Here is a 25,953-nt window from a genome sequence, read left to right as displayed (position 1 = left end):
AATACAGATCTTACTTAATCAATTCAAAGGATGGTCCAAACTAGAGATCTTGACGATGGCTGTAAGAATCAGTTTGGACAGCCATATCGAATTTGTTTAAAACATTAACAATTACCACCATGTCTTAATTTCACGAGATAGGTTTGGCCATATGAATTTTAACTTGCTAAACGTCACGAAAATTATGGCTAGCCTAAAACAAAGCAACAGAAGCTTTTCGAGTTACTTTGAAGATGGACATTGCTGATTATACCTAGCAGCTGTACCAAAGCAAATACGAAGCGTCAAGGCAAGAACAAAGCTTTCAAATGCATGCGTAGCGAAAGAGATCGATCCAAATTAATTTGAAAGAACAATGACAACCACCCAGAATGCTACACTTTTGTTTGTTTATCTCTTATTGGTTTTTTTAAAAATGGGATTGGTTGGAATCACATCAAACAAAGCGGACAAAAGCTAAATTCTTCAGCTCCATCCTCAGATCAAACTGTAAGCAAACCTGGCATATTCCTTTCTTTTTCAAGAGAAAGGAAGAGTTGTTGGTGATGTTATATTGCTCAAAATCACTTTGAAAAATATGATTTCTTTTATGTAAATTAAATGATTTGGTAATGACGTTTTTAATCGTCAAGTGGGGCATCTTACTTAAGATGGTCAGTCGGTGGTTGATTTATTAGCAAAAGCATTAATTATATAAATCCTTGGACTATGAACCTAATCTTCTTTTGAATTAGACGTTTGGGCTTTTCCTTTTCAACTTGTTTAGGCCCATTAACAGTCCATTTCATGGCCCAATTCATACCCCACGTAGTTAGGGTTTCCCTAATATTTTTTACCCTTCGGAGCCCATTTTCCAAGTACAACTGCTTGGCCCATTTCGCAAGCCCACAGAACCCCACAACACAAAAGCCCCACATCAGGCAATAATTGATCACGAAAATATAAATGTATTTTATTTTTATTTTGAGTATTTAGATTTTTTATTGATGAAATATTTTAAAATATAATTTATTACCAATCAATAAAAATATTTAAAGATTAAAAATAATATATAATAAATACATATCATGTATAAATAAAGTGTATTTATATTACCTATACATTACCTATATAATATAAATAAATACATTTGAATACATATGACCAAATAGAGAAAGTTAAAAAGAATATATACGAATCATATTGTGTTTTGTTATCCTACGTTTGTGAGTACTTATTCTTTTGACTAGAGATTATAGACCGAGAGAGAGAGAGAGAGAGAGAGAGAGAGGCGGGGGGGGGGCGAGGTGATTTGGTACGTGTGGCTGACCATTAATAGTAGTTAAATTAAAGGCCAATGTAACAAAATTTAATTTCTATTTATCCCATCAACCAAACTCCCAATTCAGAAATCAGAATTGTATTCATGGATTTATTATTACAAACCCAATAGGTTCCATTTTCAGTTCTGAATCCGTTCCCTTTCGCTTCCAACGCAGTGTGTGAAGAGACCAAGCAGTCTTCTTCCTCTTCCGCGTCGCTGTCTTTTCTCTCCTTCTCGAGGTTTCTTCTTCTTCTCCTCCTTCTTCCTCCTCCTCCTCCTCCTCCTCACAGTACACAGTCCTCTATTGTTTATTTGGTTCAATGGAGGCCGCAACCTATGTGAGGAACCCTCTTCTTTGGAGGCTGAAGCTCATTCCTCGCCCTCCGCCTCAGTGCAAGTACACTATCGATTGCAGTAGCAGTAAGAAGAAGAAGAATTTTCATTGTATCATCGCCGGAAAAAGATGCAATCCGATTATTTGCCGCTGCTCCGTCGCCGGAGAGGAGGTCTTCTCGGTCACTTCGTCCTCCAAGTGTGACGTCGATTATCTCGGCCAGAGCACCAAAGGCGACTTGAATCTGAACTCCGGTACTCCTAATAGTTCCTTCTTTGGTTTTGTCTGCGCGTAGAAAGAATTATACGGCAATGCGTGCCTGTTTGCTTCTTCTTCTTCGTCCGATTAGGTTGTTTCTGAACGTAGGGATTGATGCTCAAGCAACGTTAGAGGGTCCGATTGAGGAGGTTGCCAGGATGGAAGCTCAAGAAGCCGAGGATTTGCTCAACCACTTAGGCATTCCGGTGCAGTATACCTATCCGTATTTCTTTCGCATTACTCATTTCTCGTTGTTGTTGGTTCTCACGTGTAGGCTTTTGGTAAGTTTGCTTGGGTATGAATTCAAACTTAAAAATAAAATTTGCTCAGACAATGTCGTCAATCATCGACATTCGCTTACAGAAGCTTGGATTCCTTCGCGTTAATACCCCATTCCCTTCCCGCTCTGCTTTGTTTCATCCTCTTTAGCAAGAATTCACTTCGACCTTCTCTGGCCAACCGTTTGCAGTATTCTTATTTTTCTTTTCCATCACTTTGACTGAAGTTAAGTGTGGATATATGGTTTCCAAATTAGGCATTTTGATGCAGAATTTAAAATGCTTGAAGGTTTCTGTCGTTTATTACTGTATTCAATATGTGTGAATCTTTTTCACTTTATTTGTGCTAACTAGTTTTCTACATGTCAATTTTATTGGCTTGGACTTGCTGAATCCACTTCTTGCATTGCAAACATCCTCACTTGCAACCTTTGTTTTATTCTAATGGAAATGATTCCCTTTCTGTCTTATGATATCAATATTGGTGTGCAGAGTCCATTTTCCTCTAGGCATTCTCCCCGTGGCATATTTTGTAGCCGCACATTGAATCTTCGGTCAATAAGCGCCATTGGATATGACATGGACTACACCTTGATGCACTACAATGTGATGGTAATCATCAGGCATACTATTTGATTGGAATTAAGTGCAGTGGCCCTAAATAGTTCTTGAATTAGTTGATCACTGTATGGAAAGCAACTTGTTTGACTCTTCATTTTCCTCTTCTTCTAACTTGTAAACATATAAAGAGGGCAAAACCACCTGAAGGCTGTGAACAGTGTACAAGAAGATAAGCCTGTTAATTTACTTAAAAGGATAGATCATCTAAAACTAAAGAATCTAAGGCAAGAGATAAGGCTGGTCTTACACACACAGGAAAAAAGGGGAAAGGAGAATAGTTCCCGCAAAGCAAAATTTTTGACTTCCTATATCTTTGAAAGCTCTTGTTTGCTCTCATGCTATGCATGCCAAATGACACAAAAAGGAATGATATATCAAACATCAATCTCCTTCAATTTGGACATGCCCAATTTGTGGATTAAGTCAAAAACAGCTATGGTGGAGAGTATATGTTCAGTCTTGAAGATCATAATTGAATTATGAGGACCAAACTGAAAAATCTAAATGGAGTGAAAAATGCTCACAATGGCAATTCTCATCTCTAGACAGCTGATAGAGGTCAGAAAAAATATCTGGAAAGGGATGATGCACACACCAATTTTCAAGCCGAAATCTCATTCTAACCCAAAAGTTTGACCAAAAAAGAGACAAATGTTAAGTTCCCCAGTAATCCTTTTCCACAACCCTGCCTTATAAGATGACAGAATGCAGCCTGTAGACTAGCCTCTCTGCTAAGAATGGTACTTTCCAACAACTATGCATTCCTGAAGACGATATCTCTCATGCATGAACCTCCACAACCATTAAGACCAGAGAGCTTTATTGAAGTCCCTCAACATTCTAATCTGCAAACCACCCCTAGCCATAGGCAAGCAAATTTTGTCCCAACTAACTAGATGGTCACCCTAAAGAAACTCTCTGTAATTGCTCCATACCATTCACCATAAAAGCAGGAACTGTGAGCGAAGGCATGGTGTATGGCTTGAATATTGTGCATTTGGTTGTTCTTATACGTGAATACTGCCTATGAGTTCTGTGCTCCCTTCTTTATGTGTACATTATGGGGACATGTGCATTAAGGATTCGCAGGTCATGCTTTTAAAGCTAATATTGGACTTCCATTTTCTCTTCAAGTGTCTTAAGCTCTTAGCATGAAAAATAAGAAAGTGGTTGATGCAGAACCCAAACCAACAGCAATATTCAATATTATTCATCAAAGTCTGTCCTTCACTACTTCACTAAAGGATTATTTATAAACAACTAATAGATAAAAACCTATTCTAACTAGGATTCCTTGATAAGATTATAAAGATAACCCAATGTAATTAGGATTCTAGTAAATAAAAGAAATTAAAAGATACTAGGAAACAAATTAAAATAAAGAAACTAATACCAATATTAATTTCTACTTTTACGCTTAAAATATTGTTTCCCAAAATAGTTATCTCTTTGATCTTCATCAGTGGTTATTTTCTATCTTGCTTCTGGCAGGAGGGATATTCTTATGTATTTATTAAGCTGCTTCAAATTTGATTTGTTATCCTAGTTGAAGAATCAAGAATGACATGGCTTATGGTATTGCAGGCTTGGGAGGGACGGGCTTATGACTATTGCATGGATAATCTTAAAAACATGGGATTTCCTGTTGCTGGACTTGCTTTTGACCCTGAATTGGTGCTGTCTTTGTTCATGGAAAATTGTAGAGCTCATAGTTTTATGAATTTTGTGAAATATGAATTGTCCAACTTGTTTTTGAGGGGCTGCTGCTCAATTGTTTTGTTAGGTAATCAGAGGCCTTGTTATAGACAAGGAGAAAGGTAACTTGGTTAAGGCTGACCGATTTGGTTACGTGCAGAGGGCTATGCATGGCACAAGAATGCTATCAACTCGGTCTGTGAGGTATATTGAATCCTAATGTTATCAACATGAGACACGAGAAAATCTGTGACATTCACATAATACTGTCAAATGGTGGAAGCAAAGTGCACGGTCTATCTGACCATCCAAACATGTTCATTAATTCTCCTGAAAATCTATTAGTGCTTTGCTAAGGTGACGGTACCAAATACTTGTACATCCTTGCATGTGCATCATATATGATGCTTCTTTGTGATAGACTGCCCAAACAAGCAGCTGTATAGGTAGCTTTATATCTGGATGCTTTGTATATGTGTGGCAAATTTGGGTAATATTTTCTATAGTGCCTGTTAACTTCCTGTGCATGTAAGTGAGATGTATGGGAGGGAACTAGTGGATCTGCGGAAGGAGAACCGATGGGAGTTCCTTAATACGTTATTCTCAGTTTCAGAGGCAGTGGCTTATATGCAGGTAGACTACTCATTTGGTTAAGTTACTCTATGGAAATCATGCAATACTGTGAACTTGAACTGTGTTCAGCCCTCGTTGCTGCTGTGACCATGAATTAGTAGTCATGCACTGTGATGGCTTTCTTTTCTTTTCTTTTTAGTTTGAACAGATCTCTCTCTCTCTCTCTCTCTCTAGATACTTGTGGCAGAGTGCTTTTCTTTACTAGGAAAACCTACATTGTTAAATGACCATACCTGTGTTAGTGAATGTTCAACAGCCTATCAGGAAAAAATTATGTTACTGCATGTTCAACAGCCATATATGTTTGACTGTTGAATATAGCAAAAAGATTTAAGTATATGTTTATTTTACACCAAAGCTTCCTATTATTGGTGGACGAATTTTATTAGGTTATCCATGAGAGGCTTATGAGAAGCAAAAGATTCTTAATTAAGCTTTGTCCTTGTACTATATCATTATATGGTTTGACCCTCTATTATGAGCTGCTTATTTCTTATGATATTATTTTATTCAGCTCAAATAAAGTCCCTATATCATTTCCCTGCAGATTGTACTGAGAAGATGCTTATGGTAGAGTTAGAATGCTAAGACAATTTTTTACAGATTTGACCAGTTTAACTTTTATCCCTCTTCGGTTCACTTGCTTTATGCTATAATTTTAAGAATTGACCTCCATGTCCCATTATACACGGTTGACAACAATACTATGTTGAAAAGTTTCAATTAGAACCCTCCTTGTAATGGATTTGAAATGACCATCTTTACCTCCTCACTTAAATCTGCTTACAGGAAGGGCCTCAAATCCTCCATCTAAATTTCTAATTTGTTGATATCTAAAATGCCAGTCATCCACTATAAATTGAACCCATTAAGTATGTGATAATTAAATTGATACTCATCCTAAAAGTAAGTAATCTAACATTTATCAAATATGTCCTTCTGTTGCAATAAAAGCTCAACTGGAAAATTTAACCCATGAATAGAAATGCAGTTGAAGTTTCATTTAGTTCATACTAAATTATAGTGTTTTTGTTTTCAGATGGTTGACAGATTGGATGAAGGAGTTATACCAACAGATCTTGGTCCACTTGACTATAAAGGGCTTTACAAGGCAATATATGTTTGTAAGTTCCATTTGAAATCATCACATTAAGCAGACATCATTTATTGATAAGATCTTGTTACTGGTTTTAGGCAGTTGGAAGAGCCCTCTTCAGAGCACATGTAGAAGGTCAGCTTAAGGTAGATTTTTATTTTTTATTTTTGATAGTTAATTTTCTAATATTATGTTTTAATTTACCAAGAAATTATTAACTTTTCTCCAGAATGAGATAATGTCCAAGCCTGAACTATTTGTGGAACCTGATCCTGAACTTCCTTTGGCACTTCTAGATCAAAAGGAGGTATTGAAATATTGTTGTTATCAGTTTATGATGTATTAAATTAGTCTAGTCTCCATTCTAGAGATCAATAAGAAAAAAGATCGTGTTCAAATTTTCTTATTGGTTTGGGAATCTTTTGCATCAGGCTGGCAAAAGACTCTTGCTCATTACCAACTCAGATTATCATTACACAGACAAAATGATGCAGCATTCATTTAATAGATTTCTTCCCAATGATATGGGGTGGCAAGATTTATTTGAGATGGTAAGTATACTTGTATTCTAGATCTCTACCGTAAATGACAAAAAGGTGATTCTCTCCATGTCACATTCCAAGGGTAGTATTTGTAATTTTGGTTTTATTTTCTGTTTTTAAATTCTATTTTTGTTAGGTCTATTTGTCTTGTAGCTAGAAGCTGTTAGGATATTTTCTCTTTTTGTCTTTTCCCCTTTTGTCCTGTAGCTATGGCAGTTACAACCTTTGTCCTATAGCTAAAGTGGGTGCAGCTGTGAGCCTATATATTGAGTCACATCCTGATGTTGGATTTCATGAATGGTATTGATGAATATTCTGTAATTCTCTCTAATCTTCTTCTTCTTCTCTCGTTGATCTCCTTTCCCTTTCTCTCGAATACTCTCATCTTCTTGTTGTTTCCCTTCCTTCCATCTGATATCTCCCTCTAAATTCTTCTATTAATCTTCTCAAATTCCCTTTCACACCATAGCTCAACCTAGGGGTGTGACACTCCCCTTTCTCTTGCAATTTGGTTTAGGAAATAATTCAAATTCTTGTCTTTCTGCATTGTACCTACTTTTTTAGGATGACACCTAGTTGTTTTCTGAAGCAGATGAGAGTGTTAAGAGCTTTGAGGGGTTCTTTCCATTGTTTTATAGCTTACACGCGAAGATCAACTCAGCTCTCTTAGGTTGTAAGGTGCATAGTCAGGCATGAGAGGTTGTAAAGAGTTTTTTTTTTTTTTTTTTTTTCTTTCCTTTTTCTTTTGGGATGGGGGTGGGCAGGTGGTGAGTTTATGTACCTTCTTGTCAACAAGGGTCAGGTTGTCTCCCCAGCTAGGTTGCGCGTTTGGGTGTGGGAAGTGTGAGTGCTTCCAATAAATCCTTGCTTGGTAAGTGGCTGTGGAGTTTTTCCAAGGATAATCATTATAGTGGCGGCTACTAATATGGGTGTGCTAGGGGGTTCTGTCATGAAAGTCTGCGGTGAGTTCTATACCCTAAACCCTTTTTTGCATTGGCAATGGGACAAGGATGAGGTTTTGGGAGGACAGGTCACAGGTGGTGAGGGAAAGACTCCCTCAGGAAGTCTTTTCTGGATCTTGTTGCCATTGCCTTGGCAAAGATTGTGCTTGTTAGTGAGTGCTTCTCCATCTAGTATAGACAGTCTTCAGGACTGGGAATTTGACTGTACTACGGCTTTTAATGGTTTATTGAAATGACTCTCTCTTGACTGGTCAAGGGGAGGACAAGTTTGGTGTCCATTTCCCGGAGAGAACTTTGTTGTCTGTTCCTTCTTCAATGCTCACTGTGACAAACGAGATTAGTCTTTCCTTGGAAAGTTATTTGGAGTATGTTTTTCCCTCCTAAAGTTGCCTTTTCCTTTTGAACATTTTCGTTGGATGCTATTTTCACTTGTGAGAACCTTAGGAAGTGAAAATAGTTTCTCATGTGCAAAAGAAGTGATGACTATGTGGATCATCTACTCTTAATTATTTGGTAGCTATAGAGAAGTGTGGAGCTTTGTGTTCTTGATCTTCAGTTTACGGTGGGGCTTGGAGGTGGAGCTGCCAGTCAGCTAGCCTTTTAGCTTCAGTTGGTAACCATTTCTGCTGGCACTGCCTTTGGAAGATTGCAAACAATTCTGTGAACAACAGCATATTAGTAGTTCTTGACAAAGCATTGAAGCTCTTTTGTGATTGTCATGGCTTTTGATTTTTGTTAGGTTATTGTCTCAGCGAGGAAGCCTGAATTCTTTCAAATGTCACACCCAATGTATGAAGTGGTGACTGGTGAGGGTCTAATGCGTCCATGTTTCAAGGCTCGTCCAGGTACTTCATTGCATAATGCTTAGCCTCTTTGCTAGCTAAATATCATTCTCATATGTGTATACATGTATTATGCGTATGCTATTTTCAAGCAAGTTAAAATGCTTGTTCATATCTCTTCTGGTCTGAGCATGTTGCTCTGGTTGGCTCTATTGTAAGATATCTTGAAAGCATCTGTTTAATATGGAGCTTACTATGATTGCACCACTTAAATATCATGGACGCAATGGGACTAAAAACATCTATTGTACTTCAAATTTATACTGATTGTCAGAGAGCATCTATAGTGAGGAGCTCCATGCGTTTGCCAGGGTAGAAAATATCTTTAGGATGTTTTTCACTATTTTATTCACAAAAATAGAGAGAATTTTCAAATAGAAAACATGAGCTTCAAACCCAACCAAAATCAATATTAATTGTATTTATATTAATACCAATATAAATAATAAAAAAAGATTGACTATTTCCAGTTCGGACTGCACTTATTTTTTATAGTCCGAGCTATGAAATTAAATGCCTCTAACTCCTCTTTGTTCCTATACACTTTATTAAGGGGCATTTAAAATATTTCATAACCCAGACTACAAAAAAAAGTGCAATCCAGATTAAAAGTAGTTTTATTCTAGTAAAAATTTAAAATTTTATAATGCTAATATCAAAATATTAGTATTATAAAAGTTCTAAATTGTAGAAAATAATTAAAATTGAACGACAATCATTAATATTTTAATATTAGTAATATCACTAATATTGTATTAGTAATATTAATCTTATGATATTATCAATCTATTTTATTCACTATTTTGATATAATAATATTACTAATAAATTATTATAACCAAAAGTAATATTAGCAATGCCAATAAATATTACACTGGTAGCATTAATTTTATAATAATAATACAATTATTAATGTTTTAATAATATTTTTAACAAGATATTACATTTTTTTGGGAAAGATATTACATTATATAGTTAATTGAAGACTTGTTTTATTTAACTATCTCGAACCCATGTTTAAGTTTTCAAAAAAAAAAAGAACAATAATTATCCATATTTAGCAATTGAATGCATTTTTTAAATTTTCTGTGGAAAGGATAACTAGAGATGATGTGAAAAATTGGAGATGGCTGAAAAATATGTTCTGTAACTAAACACTAAACAGCCCCTAGATCTTGTCCTCCACCCCCCCCCCCCCCCCCCCCCCCCCAAAACAACCACCAACAAAAGTGAAATATATTAAAGGATGCTGAAGGGGAAGCAATCTATATGAATGGCTTGGTCAAAGTCAAGGAGCCAAACCAAAAGGGTAAAGATGTTCTATACAACGAAAAAGCTCTGTCAAAACAGAAAAACAGAATCAGAAGTAAAAGTAGTAGCCTCCCTAAACCAATAAGTGATTAAACCAATACCATACCTATTAAGTTATACATTATGTGGTATACTCTATCAAAGGATCCATGGTCTGGTCCTCCATAGCATTGCATCAAGCATGAGGACCACTTCTTGGGCTTTGTTATGACATCTTATATCCATCCCTTCTCCATGTTACAAAAAGATCTTTCATCATCTGCAAGATCACACCTAGACACTGAAAAGTGATGCACTGTGCATCCCTCACCACATTTTTCCTGTGATTTAAAAATATGAAGGATCAACAATATAAGTATTATATAAATAGTAAAAATATGAATTTTAAAATTTGCTAATAATAAATAATATCATAATATTAGTATTATAGAATTTCTAAAATTATTGCATTTAAAATTTATAATCAATATCATTATTGATTATCATTAATATTTTAGTATTAGCAATATCATAAATATTTTATTGATAATATTAATTATAAAATATTAATGTAATTATTAATATTTTAACATTATAATAATATTATTAATAATAAGATATTGCATTCTATGACAGTTAAACATAATTATTATCATTTTGAACACATTTTCAGTTTTCAAAATAAGAAAATAGTTATCTATATTTAACAATTTATGTGTTCCATACTTTCTATGAAAAAGAAAAATTGGAGGTGGAAAACTGGAAAGTGTTTTTGTGACCAAACCGCCCTAAGTATTTTTATTGATTCCAATTGGGATACTCATTCAGATTTTGGTGTCTACACATTCCTGCTATGCATAGATTTCTCTTCATGAGAAACTGGATATGGACAATTAAGGTATATATAGTTGGGTAACTGGAGTTTACAATTTTGAGTTTGGCAAGGGAATTTAAACTTTAAAGTCAGGCTTGGGGAGGTGTAAACTTAAGGTTAACCTTGATAGGACCCAGCTCAAGTTGCTGTGCCATCTTTAGGCCTAATTATGCAAAAAAATCTGTTGTTTGTGAGAAGAGCATGGGTTGGTCTGGAGCAATGGGTTTTCGAGTTTATGTTTCTGTTTTTGAATATTCAGAGCTTCAAGCAACAGGTCAATATGTCTGGCATCACCTGGCTATATTTCATTTTCTGGGGGTTCCAGTAGCACTCTGCCACTAGATTCTGTTGAATCTGTTCATATTGCTGGAGTGTGGTGGTGAACTCTGATTCATTTTCTGGCAACAGTGCAGTTTAGGCTTTGGGGGTGTTGAATTCTTGATGTACTTCGGTAGCATTTTCTGTTGTCGCTGGAGTTTTGATTTTAGCATCTCATTCTCTGTTAAGTTCAGGTTTTCTTGGGAATTGTTCTTATTGTGTAGGGTTGTCCATGTTGCTGCTTCTAGTGACCTTGTTTTTATTCATTAATATAATATAATCAAATCTTCTTTCAAAAAAAAAAAAAATTGCTTTTAGAAAAGAAATTATAAGACAAAACTTATAGTGTGCAGAGCTATACCAATTGACACTTTTCTTTTTTTGATAATTGTGTCCAGACTTTTATTATTGGTTCAGCCATTGCTTGTTAACGAGATAAGGCTTCTAGATGTGTTTGAAGTAACAACCAGCGTATGAGCCTTGTGACAAATATAAATTTGCTTTGGCTGGCTCTCTCTCTCTCTCTCTCTCTCTCTATATATATATATATATATATATATTTACATATTTTAGTCTGTTCATTGTCTTATTCATTCTACAGGGGGCTTGTACTCCGGAGGTAGTGCTCAGATGGTAGAGAATTCCCTTAATATTCATGGTGATGAGATATTATATGTTGGCGACCATATATATACAGACGTGAGCCAATCAAAAGTCCATCTACGATGGCGGACTGCCTTGATTTGTAGAGAATTGGAAGATGAGGTTAGTTATTACTGATATCATCTTCATCTTATGGATTATTTTGGTGGTGTTCAGATTTTCATTAAGATTGAAAATTTCTGTTGCAAACTTGCAACAATAAACATACAATAAAACCAACTATAACATGGAAACTGTTAAATCTGGGACACTAGGCTGGGCTGAGCATAATATTTTGCAACAAGTGGCTATCTAAAGAAATGTTCTATTTGAAATTAATTATTTATGTTTCTTCTAATGCTGTGTGTTATATATTTATATATATATATATATAAATATAAGCGTCATTTTGAAATTGTAATCCATCAATTTCAAGCTTAGTTTTTTGTTTGATATTTATAGTGCCTTCATTAATTTGATACTGCAGTATAGTGCCTTGATTTTCAGTCAAGGTCATCGAGCTGCCCTTATAGAGCTCATAAATCAGAAGGAAATCGTTGGTGATCTCTTTAACCAACTCCGGCTGGCTCTGCAAAGAAGAACCAAGGGGCGTCCTGCACAGGTAATTTTACAGTGCTCTACTTCTCTTCTCATAGATAAGTTAACAGTACAAAAACTTGAGTCTGTTTATTGGAACAATGCATCAGAATCTGCCAATTTTCATCTATGGGACAGTGCTCTATTGATCCTTTATACAGTTTTTTTTCTCTATACTGCACAAGCAATGTAATGTTCTGCTCTCCATCACATTGATTATCCTATTTTGCAATGTTTGTTGTTATAAGGGCCTTACAGAAGATAAGGTAATAGATAAAAATGACTGGTGAGCTAGAATTCATATATCCAACCTCATAAAGGGATAAAGACTTGATATGGTGTTTCATTTCCCTTTGTTAATATGTTCTTTTTGATGCTTGTAAGATGTATTATTGCCATTTTCTTTGTCATCTGGATCAAGGAAGTTGTTAACACTTCTTTTGTTTTCTCCCTAACTTCATTAGTCTTATTAATCCTCATAACATTTCTGCTTTTGTTCTTAAGAACTCCTAAGCAAACATTTCATGTCTCAGCTTATTCAGTTTTTACTAACCTTTCTACAATACACCCTTTTCATTGTGGCTGAAATTGTAATAGAACCAAGATCCTCATTGGAAGGACAGCCAATCAGATTTTCCTTATCTTAATTGAAAGGAAAAAAGAAATTGAAGGAACTATCCTAAGAGTATCAATTTATTCTACTAGACTAACCATTTGCAAACCTTACCGTGTGGCAGGTGTTTCTTTAACTTATATGGTTCTTATGGGTACATCCTTTTTCCCTTTTTTTTTTTTTTTTTTGCTTGTAGCATATTTTTGCTTTTCTTTGCCTTCAATCAATTGTGATTCTAGTGCCTTGTATATGGTTTTAGAGCAAAGTTTTTAATCTTAAGAACAATGTACAGGGTAAAAATCGTCCCTGGGGGTGGGGAATTAGATGCTTGGCATGAGTATGAAGGCTGGGAGAAGCCGGAGCCTTCATGGGCTCAGCTCATTTGTTTCCTACCAAAAGAAGCCCTCAACACCCACAATCATCAATTCCTTCGGTTTTGTTCTCCAAGTTCCATACCCCCCGCCCCCCCATTTTCTCTCCATTTCCCACGCTTCTCTACATCTGATTACTTCCGAAGATTTATCCAATTTGGTCTTCCCCAGTTTCTCCCCTTCCATACGTTTTGGTGATGGTCCTCATCCATTTTTTTTCTTTTTTCTTTTCTTTTCCACATCCCTTTTTTGTTTCCAGATTTCAGGTGTTACATAGGTGAAATATAGGAGATCTAATGCTATCATGTGAAGGCCCATGCCTTATTGGGGGAGAAGTTTCAAGCTATGTAACGTTCCTAGTTTGTGTTGTGCAGTTGAAATGCATGTCTCCACAGTCACCAAGCATTATGGATGATTTAACCTAAGCAGTGAAAATATATATATATTTTGCTGGAAAAGTAATGAAAATAACTATGGTCTTGCTCAACTCAAGACCTATTTGCTTGTTTTTTGTTGTAACTTAAAATCTCTTGATTCTCAGACATTTTTTGTTACATGTTTCTACTTTGTTTTTTAACCCCTTGATTTCACATTATTTGTTTGCCATAATTATCCAAGAGCTACTTGAAATCAGTGCAAGACTCAGCGTTAGCTGTTTCAATGTTTGTAGGGATAGCTCATGGAATGGAAGAATTTGATTCCTATGAAGATTTTTTTTCTTGAAAGGGAAAAAATTAAGAAATATTTATAATGCTTTCCCTCTTTCTTTGCACTTTACTTTAGCTGTAAAGGCAAACTTGATTTTTTTTTCTTTTTTCAAATCTTTGGCTTTGCAGTTAGTCTTATATGCTGCAACCATTTAGTTTGTTTGGATTTGTAACACAAACGCTGTGGGTAAGAAACATTAAATTTAAGCTATCCAATTCTTTTTTATTAGGTTATTAATGTCTCTGCCTGTGTATACAGACCCTTGCTGCAACCAATATGGATGATCAAGAACTCACCGAAAGCATGCAAAAGCTACTTAGGGTTATGCAAGGACTAGATGAGAAAATTGCTCCTATGTTAGAATCAGATGGAGAGTGCTTCAACAAAAGGTTAGTCAAAATTGGAGAACTTTTGGATTTTAATTATTTGCATTCATCTGTACTTTATCTCCAGGGTTGAAAACTTCACACCTCTAATTGTAAAATCCCAGATTGTTATGTATGTTATTCAGTTGAATTCTGTAGATTAATATGTTGTCCTGGTGAAACTTTGCGAAACATGATCGTTTCACGTCCTTGGCTTGGTTACTTAGGCTAGTAAGGTACATAAAAATGGTTGGTTAAGTTGCCTTTGCCTCACCTGATGGGATGTAAAAGCTGATCTCACCGAACTTATCCATTATTATCCTCAAGTTTCAAATGGAAAACAAGGTCATTGACAGGGCCCTCGTTTTCAGCCTCCTTTCATGTTGACAGGCACAATTAGTATGAGAAATTAATTTCTCAAAAGTCTCATTCCATAGACGGATATGATAAAATTAGCATGGAAATATATATGTACCTAGATTATAAGAATTTATTTATGTTTATTTATGAACATTTATTTCAACTTCTCAATGCTGTATTTAGTGGCCAAGATGGCATATAACATGAGGGAAAACTTGGTTCTTTGAGGCCCAAAACTTGTCTTCCCTTGTTGCGTCAGCAATTGAGGAATTAACAAGACGCTTCCCTTTTCTCCATTTTCAGTATCTACACCTTCATTTACATTATAACCATCATAAAATTTTATGTAAAACAATTTTATTTTGAAACTCAAAAGATTCTTTGGTATCCTCTATGATATACAAAAAGAAATTTCAGGAATAATAGTTGCTGATACTTCTGTAGGTTTCTCTCTCTCCGCATTTTCTGTATTTTGATGCATTTAGAATTTTAGTTGACCTGCTGACGCTTTGGTGTCAGGTGGGGTTTTCTTTCACGTGCAGGTCTATGGGACAAAAGCCACTTAATGAGACAGATTGAAAAGTATGTGGTTCTCATCTGATAACTTCGTTCATCTCCTGAAATCTGAAAAACCAAGGGGCTGTTTGGTTGTTAAAAACAGCCCCAGTTTTTCAGAAAATTACTCACACAGAAAATGGAAAATTAGAAAACTTGTTCAAATGCAAGAATTTTCTCTTAGCAAAAAGGAAAAAAAAAAACAAAAATTTTCCAAATAGAAAATGGAGATTTGGTAAACGTGGTTCTCCAAAATTATATTGAACTTGAATAACTCCTAAAATGAGTCCAAAGTTTTCCTTACTAATTTGGAGATTTGGAAAATGCGATTCTCTACAAAATTGTTTGCAAACCATCTCATCTCCTTTTCTAACACAAGTTATACATGTTTCCCAAGTCTCGCTCTCTCTTTTAAACATATGCTCCAATTTTTTAGATCAAAACTTAGTTTTCTGTGCTTTTAACATTTGAACATGTTTCTCAAATTTGCTATGAGAATGAAACTAGAGATCTTATAGAAAATTAGAGATAGAAAATTGGAAACATTTTCTACAACGAAGCAGTCCCCAAATGTTGCATAAGTTGAAATAAAGACTCAGCCTATTCAAAAAGAAAAAGAAGAAGAAAGAAATACAAATTTCAGTGATCTTCATTAGATTTTAGTTATTTTCTTTGAATTGCAGGTATGCTGACATTTATACTTCAAGGGTCTCAAATTTTCTTCATTATACACCCTTCATGTATTTCCGGTCACAGGAGCAGGTATTCAATTATATGGTTTTTACATGTATATTCCTCCTACAAGCAGTATGCCTGTGACCTTGTTTAGCAGATGCTAGAGAATATGTAACTAGGATTCTTTCTTGGATATCTTTTTATCCCCTTTTTCCGTTTCGCTTTTCCCTCCCGTCCCTAATTTTTAGTCTACACCTCCAGAGTATATCTCACATATATTAGTCTCACAACAATTTATGTAATGTATTTGAAATGCGATGGTATTACCTCTGATGCCATGTAGTTGATGCATCAGCTGAAAACTTTGCCCGCGGGGGGGGGGGGGGGGGGGGGGGGGGGGGGGGGAAGACTTCTTTGCGACTGCAATCACGTCTGTACCTCCTAAATATCTTCACCTCATTTTTCAAGTTGGCACTACTCTTAGCTCCTCCTCAGATTTGATTGTGTTAATATGGAAGCTAAACATACATTGTACAACAGCCCAACAAAAGAGATGTGATTATGAATGTTTTTTTGGAGTTCTCCTTTTTGCATGTTGATGCTATTCCCAACAAAAGAGAGAAGCTTGTAACCTGGGTTTTTCTCCCGCTACGTTGGATCTCTGCCTCCTGTTCACTAGGAGCATGGTTTTCTTCTTCCAAATCTAGTTTCATGTTTGCAAGGAAAATTTGCATGCACCTCTCTCTCTCTCTCTCTCTCTCTCTCTCTCTCTCTCACGATGGAATCATCAATCTAGTTTGCGATTTTCTGATCAGTTTCATGTCTGACATTTTGTTTTGTGATGCAGACACTTGCTCATGATTCTTACTCCCACCCGCACCCCCATCCAGACCTTAACTAGCCAGCCCAGCCATGATGTTGCTGTTGACAGCTGCAGCAAATTAATGGTTGTTCTGCCTCAGCTAAACCCCAAGAAGGCATTTTTCATCATGAATTCTTTTGACTCTTTTTAGTGGTAACCTACCTAGTGCCAGTGGAAACTAAAATTACTTAAAAGTACCCCAATCTCCTGTATTAGTATTTCCAAATTATACAAGGAAATGATGTAATCTATGTTTCGTTTGCCCTCTAATCTGCTGGATTTTTTATTTTTATTTTTATTTTTTTTATAATTATGACGAGGAGGGGAGTGGCCTCTTACTTGTGACAATTCACTACTAACTGGGGTTCATATGATATGAGGTTCTCTTGCGTGAATGATGGCATTATGATGATACAAATGCAGCACCTTCAGGAAAATGAACACCAAACGGTAGCACTGAGAAATAGAAGATGAAAATTAAGATCAACTTGTTGTATGAAAATAGCTATATGATATGATATATAGCATTAAAACTTATTAAGAAATTGAAATTAAAATAGTAATTTTTTTATTTTCAAGATTTACAAATTAAATTAAATCCTCCTGCGTTATGAAAGAACATGGTAACTCTAAAATGCTGTTTTTATCTAAGAAAAAATAATCTTGCTAACTCTAAATGCTAGGTAGGTAACCAACCATCCAAGTTTAATGGATATGGTCCGGATCTAAATTTAAATGGATTGAAAAGTTGAATCTTACAAATATGTGGTTTAAGTCGTTGGATCTGATCTGATGATTAACTATTTATTCCAAACCAAAATATAATGGTAACTGTGATTAAAAATAATAATAATAATAAAATTCCAAACACGGCCTTGTAAAAGCTGTAGATAAAGGAGGGAGAGAATCTGCACCATGGGATCCCAGGTTTTGGAGAGGTTTCTTTTGAAAGACACGAGAGAGCGAAAAGGCTGAGATGAAGAAACTGAGATGGGTAATGGACGGAGGAGGAGGAGGATTTTGGGAACTGGATGTGTCCACGCCCGTCACCCTCGACGGAGTGGCCCGACCGGTGCCGATGGCCGGCTCCGGCGACAACCACCCTCTCCCTCTGCCGCTGGGCATATCGCGAGGGGCGACCTTGTCGAGACCTAAGCAGATCGACTTCTTCCAACGCTTCATGGCGGCGCCCTTCGTCCCTTCCTACTCTCCCGCTCACGGCTTCTCTCTCCAGCGCGTTCTCACCTTCCCCTTCGGTGATTTCTGGTACTTCAACTGCTTCTACTGTTCTGTTGAATTCCGCTTTAATTCGTGTTCCTGTCTGGTTTGTTTTTGTTTTTTCGCCTTTAATTCTGTGTCTATTTCAGAATGTCCTCAGAAAGCATACTGTTGAACGCCATTCATTGGTGCTTTATGGGACCGATGTTTCCGCGGTTAATGTTCTTGAAATGGTTGGAGTTTCCGATTTCTGTATATGTCATTTTGGGATTGTATGAATTATTTCGTCCACCCTTTTGTTTGGCTTCAGAAACCAATTTTTTAGATTGAAGCTAAATGAGAATTGGTGTCCAATTCCTTTTCCATGTTTCATTCTTCTCTCTTTTTCTTTCATAAATATTCATGCTATCATGGAACTTTCATGTCTTCTGAAGTTCTCGTGCTGGTGATTCCACTTACAAGAAGATTTTTTTGTTTTTTTGTTGGTTTTAACTATAGTTGCATGTTTAGCTTATACTGTTAGTCTTGTGGATCTCGCAATCATCCTCATAGCATTACATTTGATATTGACTGATGTGTTTTAGAAGCCATTTTTAGGTTTGCAACTTTGCTTGGCCAGTTCAATTTGCAGAAGTTTGTATCCTCCATCACACAGAATGGACTGAAGCAGTCTCCTGATTCATCATGGGTAAAAACACTTGCGAGACAGCTTTGCAATAAGTCCTTATATGCGCTCAATTTATGTTCAGAGGTCTTGGTAACACCTGATGATACAGTGCTACTTAGCATAGAAGGCTATGGTGATAAAAAGGCAGCTAGGAAGAAAGCAGTTCTTCATCATAAGGCAAGCCACTGTGATAGTATGTCTATTGCACATTTAGTATCAGCTGATGAAACTTTTCAATTGATTTGTCTTATTTCTTGGTTGATTCTTTTCAAATTCTTGTTTTCTGATTACAGTTACTGAAGCTTGTGACTGATACATAGGATGATGCTAACTTGAATAGAGTCCTATTATGGGGGAATACAGAAGGAAAAAATGAAAAAGAAAGAAAGAACATTCTGTATCCAGCTAAGCTTATTCCTATTCCAAGTTATTGGCATTTGTCATCACTTGATGTGGATATAGCAATACTATGCTTGTAACCTGTTCCTGTACTTGTCATACGTCACTTGATAGCTTTCACTTGGAGTCTTAGAAAATATCAAGGGAGTTACATACATGTTTAACAGTTTGGCTTACAATGTGAACTTTGTCAATGCTTTTGTTTGGAAATGCATCCTACTGGTTTGCTTGATGAGTGACAGCAGCCTATGCCTTTGGCAGTTTTTGCATCACAATTTAACCGTGGAGGCTGCTTGGCCAGAACTTTTTGTTGATGGTCTTGGTACATACTGGGATGTACCATTCTCAATGGCTATGGATCTAGCTTCCACTGCCTCTGACTCTGGGGCAAGTTATCATTTTAGCATCAATCATAATGCAGGACGGCCTAAGCAGCATGAAGATCAAGTCACCAATGGAGTACCCACAACTCTTCTCCCTGGTTTGTGCATAAAAAATGCATTTGCTTTCAAGAAAACTGTCGACTTTTGGAGAAGCAAAGCTTCCAAGTTGAAACTGGTGCAGCCATTTGACATGTTCTTGTCAAATCCTCATATCTCAGCTTCAGGGGTACTTGGTAAGATGCATCCTGTTAACTTCCTCAACCTTTTTTCCAATTAACAGTGTGTTAAGAGAGTCATTTTCAGTGGTTTTAGTTGAACTTTATTCCTTACGAACACTTAAATTTTCTGTTTGAGCATCATCAAAGCTATTGTAATTTAGCAAAATTAACATCAATGTCCTCGTTACCTGAATCTGCTAAACCCTTACTATTTGAACATTTATGCTTACAGGTGCTGTTCTGGCAGCATGCCTTGGCAACAATTCGGTCGGACAACAAATAGCAGACGATTCACTGCATTTTAAGCCCATAAGTCTCCGTGCTGCTGGAGTGAACTCCACCATTTTAGCTGATATGTTCGCATCTGCGTCATTTTCCATGCAACATGGGAACTTCCAGAGATTATTCTTCGATCTTACTCGCTTTTATACCCGCCTGGATTTCCCTTCTGGCTCCAAATTCATTTCAGGCACCATTCAGCTGGCTCAGCATCTTTACAATTCTCAACAGCTTAGTTTGGAAGCAATTCAGGCAATCTGCCCCAAAGCAACCGTTTCACTTCAGCAGCAGGTATCGTAGCATTCCAAGCATGGATGGAGCCATAAATTTAAATGAGTGAAAAGCTTATTCACAACACTTGTTGAGTTAAATGCCATTTTTTATTACTGTTGTAATATCTTGATTAAATCAAATGCAGATTGCTGGGCCTTTCACCTTCCGAGTCGACTCAGGAGTAACAGTTGATCTGAAGAACAGCGGCGGTTGGCAAGTAAATTTTAATGATCCTGTATTTGCAATTGAATATGCATTACAAGTTCTTGGATCAGCAAAGGCTGTGGCTTGGTATTCCCCCAAGCAGAAAGAATTTATGATAGAGCTTCGGTTTTTCGAGACATAAGCTATTCTTCTAGCTACCCATCAAGTGTTCTTTGTTCACAAGCATCTGAAACCATTTGATTTGTGGTTTTGAACTCTATATAGTGCAAATTGAGACTTCAAAACTTCCATTTTTTTTTTTTAAATTCCCGAATGAATTCGTTACAAATTTGGAAGCTTGCATTTGCGTATAGTATGATGCCTACCAAAACTAGTCACAGGGCATCCGTTCGGAAGCCGCAAGTGTTCTTCATTATACTTGACACCTACAAGACACAGACCATGAGGTGGAGCTGATAATGCAAACTTAGCCAGCTCCCTGCGATCTCGACTTGCCAATATCATGGGTACAACGTAGGGAGGAACTGCCTCCCTCCCAATTTGCAGCAATAATGCAACCTGTGAAAGTTGATTGTCAAGAGAGAGATGTGAGTGTCGTGATTAAAACGGTTTAAATGTGTGAAAAAAAGGGAGGGATAAAAGCATGAGTGTATTAAATAGAGAAAATTTATAACAAAAAAAGGAAAAGGAAGATGGACATGGTTATAGATGGAGAGGTGGAGAGCTCACTTATCAAATTTGTCGATTAGGTTTAATTTTTTTCTTGTATCGATTTGGTTTAATTAATTTTTTATTTTCAGTTCAATTTTTTTGATTAAAATAACTAAATTAATCAAACTTACCGATTTAAGCGATATTATTTTGATATTTATAAAATAATTTTATTTTTCAATTTTGTATATTTTTTATCAATTATTTTAATTTTCTTTATTTTGTTTTTTATTTTTTCAATTTAATTCATTCAATTCAACTTATACAATTTGGGTTTAATTTTTTTTATTATCAATTTATTCAATTTTTCGAGTTAATTGGTTTGGTCGATTCAATTTTGTTTCCTAATTCGATTTAATCAATTAATAAATTTCACTTGATTCAATAAATGAACCAACTGTTTCACCCATTTATCTAATGGGACTAAGGCTTGGGATTGGGTTGGGGGTGGAAATTTTACTCAACGTATCTTGAGATTATCGCCCTTATACGATTCTCCGCTGCTCATGCTCTCGATTTTGACATATGAGATAAATCGTAAGTGAAAACTTTATTTCACTACGCAGGACAAAGAATTGAACCCACAACTTATTGATGCGAATCTTAACTTATCATAACCCAACCACTTGACCTGTGTCCTAGAAATATCTTACTTGGGGATCAGGACACCCACAACTAACTTGAAAAGAATAATTGTAGTGATAAAACACATCATATGAGCAAATAATCTTTGAATTGGGAAATGAAGGTGTTATACCATACCATATTTCTCACTTGTCTGTATAAGAATCCAGAGCCTTCAACTTCAACCTGTAAAAGAGCCCCCTACACAACACAATCGATCGGCAAATTAGAAGCATTCACTATTATCAGCGCAGATAAAAGAAAAATGAGAAGGGAAACATTGAAAGACGATGTAATCTGTGGTGGAACTGCAATGCATCCAATCATCCAGGAGGATAAAAGGATGAAGCAAAGAATTCTAACCACCATTTTTTTTGCAATTACCATTTCAGTTACGTCAACGCGGAAAACATTCTTCACTGGATTCGGTGATCGGTCATTGCGTGATGCATTGACAAAAGCGGAGAAGTCGTGTTTGCCGACGAAATGCTTTGCTGCTTCCTTCATGGCATCGCAGTTGAGTTTATAAAAACTATGGTAAGCATAATGACGCTGGAATGGGTCCATGAAGGTATCATTATAGATTTTGTAGTGATAAAGCTTGCTTTTTGCAGAAAAGCGAGCATGAAATTCAGGCACTGCAGGGCTAATTTCTCTAACTCGTATATCTGAAGGAAGAAGACCATTTAGTGCTGCATGAATGCTTTCCAAGCTGTCGTAGTTAAAAGGCGTAACGAAGTGTGCCACCTGAAAGCAGAACCCAGTTAAGTTCATGTGTGTTACTTATCGTCAAATGCTTACACAAGAACTAGGAAGATGGAGTCAGACCTGGCCCCAAGCATGAACTCCAGTATCTGTTCTACTTGCTCCAACTAAACAGAGATCTTTTCGTTCTAATTTTGTTATTTTACTTAAAGCTTTCTCCACAATGCATTGTACAGTTGGTGTAAACTGTTGATACTGCCAACCTGAAAGAAAAAATGGAATGTTCGAGAAACAGTAAACTCAAAGCACAAAAATTGCAGATTTCAGGATGGTAGACATTTGCAGCTGGTGGACCGCACTATTAATTCATATGAGCATTGGAGAAGCAAGCCCACAAGCTACCTGTCTGATTCTCTTACCACCAAAAGAAGAAATGAATAATATGATTTACTTATGCCATGCAATGTCCATGTAAGTGTGAGAGTTCTATATCTTATCAAAACTTAGTGTTGTGCTATATCTTCCAATTTATTTGTTTTAAAGAAGCAAAAGGCCTCATTAACACAAACCCTAACAGATCAGAATTGAAGTGCAATCCGAATCACCAATTCACAATGCTCCGCACTCTGCGAGGAGATGGTAGGTCATGTTCGTATGTTGCCTTATCCTTGTTTCTAAAGAAGCTGTTTTAGAACTCGAAGCCATGACCTTCCAGTCCAAAAGGAGCAACCTTACTCTTAGTACCAACCCTTGACCTAGAGCCTAAGTCACAAAAACATCTCTTAATCTTCTCTGCATTCAACCCTATATTTTCTGGTCTTCCATATCTAGGCCTCCACTGCACTCTTTCCCCTGCTATACAATTTAAAACTGCTCTCATTCAGCACATTTGATGCCATATCAGGAACCATCATGCTTCACTTGAGGTTCATCATCATCTTGTATAGCATCCACCTCACTTGTTCCACTCCATGGTAAAGCTGGTGCCTCCTTTGTATGGTGCCACCAAAGAGGTAGTACTCCATGCTCCCGACCTAGCTAAGACAGCAAATCTCCAACAAGCAACCGTTTATTCTTCTCACAGGAGGATAACCATCTACCTCAACCTCAACTTGTAATTCAGTTGGCTATAAACCAGCTATCCATGTATCAGCATATAGAAGTCCGCCAACTCATGTTTGAGGCTATCTTGACCTATTGTCCTCTTTTAGATGCTCAACATGCTAGTAAGCCATGATGAAGACACATAGTATCAAGGTTTGCATGTTTTAATGCAAAAGAAGTATGCATGTGCTGTGTTTCATTTACACTCTTGCATTACGATTTAACCTTCATTCGAGGGAATTTTCCAAGTGCTTTGCGGATAAGACTTACACCTAGCATCCTAACAATAAAGTTGGGAATCGGAGTAGGCAACACATAGAAACTGTAAAAGCTGGGAAGGAAAAGAGATAGGCAATCACCAGATAGAGCAACAATGTTGGTACTCAGTGTGAGTAATGAGAAGACCCATGTTCCGATTGGACTCTCTTTTTTGTGGCTCATCGAACCCAAGCTCCTTCGAGAAGAACCAAAGCCTTGACAAAATCCATTGCCTCAAATGCACAAGTCCCTGGAAGTCTGGTGCAGCTAGAGACCTAGATTATGCCTTAGCCTAAGCTGTAAGTTGAAGATCCGTGAGAACTCAACATTCCGGAGGCAACATAATTAAAGACCTGACCTCCACATGGTGAAAGCAGTACATGACTATAATTGGGAAGTGTTCCATCGGTTAAGCCTTGGTCGTAACACAAGTGTCAACTAAGTATTGATTCCAGGAAGAAGAGGTGGTGGCAACACAATGTGCCACCTCACAAGACTAGCACTCGAAGCTACAGTGTGGAGAACACCATCATCAGAGGGATAGGTTACTCAGATTCATGTCATCTCAAAAGGCTGATACTTGGAGACGCATTATAGAGGGCTCAATCCATTAAGTGAGGAATTGATGAAGATTCACAGGGAGGCTCGATGCCTGAAGGGAGAAATTAAGGGGATCTTGATGGCTGACAATCTAAAGGCTTTCTTGTTAGCTCTATTTCTTCGAATAACAAACTTAGAGGTGGGGAGCAAAGCCATATGATAATACCCATGTGAATCGGTTCCACTAGAAACCATAGACATGGAATACCCTTTGGTCCTAACTAATCCGGCGAAGATCTGCAATTGAAGGCATGCTTAGCAAAATCAAAACACGAGAATCACTTTGCTTTGCCAACTAAATCAAGTGCTTTTAGGTATTGTAAGTTATATGAGGAAGACGAGTAAGCGGTAACCTGAAAATCGAGTGCCGTCATATGCTATGACCATGCGCCACTTGTAACCTAGTTGGCCGCCATCGTCGCCGCCCGAACTCTGCCCATTTATCCAGTTAAAATCGCCGAAGACACAAATATGTGCGCATATATATATATATATATACACACATTGAGAGAGGGGGGGAGAGAGATTGGAGAAGACATACATGATAACCGGAAGAGAGAGAAGTGGTCGTGAGATTGAGAAGAGGCGGTGGAAGTGGAAGCGGAAGGCCTACCACCGCCGCAGCTGCATAACTCATCATGATTCTCTCTCCTCCGCCTAACACTTAACAGGGAACACCCCCCCGCCCCCTGTTTTTCTTCTCCCTGTTTTTCCTAATTTATAAGCTTTTCTATTTATAAGTTTTAACTTATGTAAAATTTAAAAATTCTATAATATTTAAGTTAAAATATATTCTTTTAGTTATATAATTAAGTGTTTGGTTTAAAAAATTGTTAAATAATATAGATAAAATTAATAAAAATATAATTTTTTAATAAAAAATATAAATTAATGTCCAACTGATAAAATGATTATCATTTTATGTTGATAAATTATATATAATTATTAAAAAAATATTTATATAATCATTTATGTTTAAATTTAAGTTTAATTCATAAAAATATTAATTATATGTTGACATATTTTATACGTTTTTTTATTTTTATATTTTATTAATATATATAAAGTATTAATATTTAAATAAATTAGTGATAAACCTGCATGATACACAGGAGAATTTTATTTAAAAATAAAAAAAATAAACTTGATATTTTAAATAATTTTAATAGAATTGATAATTTTAATTTTTTTTAAACTTTAATAATTTATCAAATTTTAAATTTAATTAATTATTCGCTATTCAATATGTTAATGGAGAACACTTTTAATTCAATATACTTCCATTCAATGTGTTAAAAAATAATTAACACATTAAGTAAATTATTTGATAAAATATTTATAATTTTTTTATTTATTATATTATATTTATTTATAAATAAATATTATAAACTCTATAAAATATCCACTTAAAAACGTTTGTTATTTTTATTTATTATATTATAATTATAAAAATATAAATTAAAATTCTTAAATATGAGTAAGAATAAATTTTTTCAATAATAATAAAATTTTAAAAATATGAATTTTGATTTCTTTCATAGTTTTAAAAATGTGAT

The 25,953-nt window shown here is 36.0% G+C and overlaps 3 protein-coding genes across 8 annotated transcripts; 2 read left to right on the top strand and 1 right to left on the bottom strand.

Annotated features, from left to right (window-relative positions):
- Positions 1-1,385: 1,385 nt before the first annotated feature.
- LOC127800331 (uncharacterized) lies at positions 1,386-17,044 on the top strand. Of its 2 annotated transcripts, XM_052334881.1 has the most exons (17): positions 1,387-1,891; positions 2,004-2,101; positions 2,666-2,785; positions 4,379-4,468; positions 4,578-4,693; positions 5,023-5,122; positions 6,162-6,233; positions 6,317-6,364; positions 6,448-6,525; positions 6,650-6,769; positions 8,462-8,567; positions 11,647-11,810; positions 12,175-12,309; positions 14,235-14,365; positions 15,221-15,283; positions 15,940-16,018; positions 16,779-17,044. In XM_052334881.1, exons 1-17 carry the CDS (start codon positions 1,624-1,626, stop codon positions 16,830-16,832), a joined length of 1,842 nt encoding a protein of 613 aa, XP_052190841.1. In that variant the 5' UTR covers positions 1,387-1,623; the 3' UTR covers positions 16,833-17,044. The 2 variants fall into 2 exon arrangements, 1 of the variants encoding a protein (XP_052190841.1); XR_008022769.1 differs by lacking the exons at positions 15,940-16,018; positions 16,779-17,044 and adding an exon at positions 14,105-14,162 and having other exon boundaries at positions 1,386-1,891; positions 15,221-15,238.
- A 647-nt stretch (positions 17,045-17,691) lies between these two features.
- On the top strand, positions 17,692-20,683 carry LOC127800332 (protein TRIGALACTOSYLDIACYLGLYCEROL 4, chloroplastic). Of its 3 annotated transcripts, none has more exons than XM_052334882.1 (5): positions 17,692-18,059; positions 18,609-18,855; positions 19,339-19,693; positions 19,911-20,248; positions 20,376-20,683. In XM_052334882.1, the coding sequence occupies exons 1-5, from the start codon at positions 17,770-17,772 to the stop codon at positions 20,574-20,576; spliced, it is 1,431 nt and encodes a 476-aa protein (XP_052190842.1). In that variant the 5' UTR covers positions 17,692-17,769; the 3' UTR covers positions 20,577-20,683. The 3 variants fall into 3 exon arrangements, with proteins under 3 accessions (XP_052190842.1, XP_052190844.1, XP_052190843.1); XM_052334884.1 differs by having other exon boundaries at positions 17,693-18,059; positions 18,599-18,855; XM_052334883.1 differs by having other exon boundaries at positions 17,693-18,059; positions 18,596-18,855.
- Positions 20,670-25,090, bottom strand: LOC127800334 (uncharacterized). 3 transcript variants are annotated; one of them, XM_052334888.1, is made up of 7 exons: positions 24,939-25,008; positions 24,751-24,829; positions 23,899-24,634; positions 22,559-22,698; positions 22,115-22,477; positions 21,869-21,931; positions 20,670-20,953 (listed from the first exon to the last, which is right to left on the bottom strand). In XM_052334888.1, the coding sequence occupies exons 3-7, from the start codon at positions 23,978-23,980 to the stop codon at positions 20,717-20,719; spliced, it is 885 nt and encodes a 294-aa protein (XP_052190848.1). In that variant the 5' UTR covers positions 23,981-24,634; positions 24,751-24,829; positions 24,939-25,008; the 3' UTR covers positions 20,670-20,716. The 3 variants fall into 3 exon arrangements, with proteins under 3 accessions (XP_052190848.1, XP_052190847.1, XP_052190846.1); XM_052334887.1 differs by lacking the exon at positions 23,899-24,634 and having other exon boundaries at positions 24,939-25,090; XM_052334886.1 differs by lacking the exon at positions 23,899-24,634 and having other exon boundaries at positions 24,751-25,078.
- Between the last annotated feature and the right edge of the window lie 863 nt (positions 25,091-25,953).

The sequence above is a fragment of the Diospyros lotus genome, chromosome 4, assembly GCF_014633365.1.
Source record: "Diospyros lotus cultivar Yz01 chromosome 4, ASM1463336v1, whole genome shotgun sequence".
NCBI lineage: Eukaryota > Viridiplantae > Streptophyta > Magnoliopsida > Ericales > Ebenaceae > Diospyros > Diospyros lotus.
Note: the sequence above shows the minus strand (reverse complement) of the source record. Positions and strands in the feature narration are given on the sequence as shown.

What these genes read in the sequence shown, in the direction of transcription:
- LOC127800331 (XM_052334881.1), top strand. Translation starts at nt 1,624, where the DNA reads ATGGAGGCCGCAACCTATGTGAGGAACCCTCTTCTTTGGAGGCTGAAG. An exon ending in ATGTAGAAGGTCAGCTTAAG is followed by an intron (nt 6,365 to 6,447) that starts GTAGATTTTTAT and finishes ACTTTTCTCCAG; the next exon opens with AATGAGATAATGTCCAAGCC. An exon ending in ATTTCCGGTCACAGGAGCAG is followed by an intron (nt 16,019 to 16,778) that starts GTATTCAATTAT and finishes TTTGTGATGCAG; the next exon opens with ACACTTGCTCATGATTCTTA.
- LOC127800332 (XM_052334882.1), top strand. Translation starts at nt 17,770, where the DNA reads ATGAAGAAACTGAGATGGGTAATGGACGGAGGAGGAGGAGGATTTTGG. An exon ending in CTCAGCTTCAGGGGTACTTG is followed by an intron (nt 19,694 to 19,910) that starts GTAAGATGCATC and finishes TTATGCTTACAG; the next exon opens with GTGCTGTTCTGGCAGCATGC. An exon ending in CCGTTTCACTTCAGCAGCAG is followed by an intron (nt 20,249 to 20,375) that starts GTATCGTAGCAT and finishes AATCAAATGCAG; the next exon opens with ATTGCTGGGCCTTTCACCTT.
- LOC127800334 (XM_052334886.1), bottom strand. Translation starts at nt 24,940, where the DNA reads ATGTATGTCTTCTCCAATCTCTCTCCCCCCCTCTCTCAATGTGTGTAT. An exon ending in TGACGGCACTCGATTTTCAG is followed by an intron (nt 22,699 to 24,750) that starts GTTACCGCTTAC and finishes TTTTTCTTTCAG; the next exon opens with GTTGGCAGTATCAACAGTTT. An exon ending in GCGTTGACGTAACTGAAATG is followed by an intron (nt 21,932 to 22,114) that starts GTAATTGCAAAA and finishes TGTGTTGTGTAG; the next exon opens with GGGGCTCTTTTACAGGTTGA.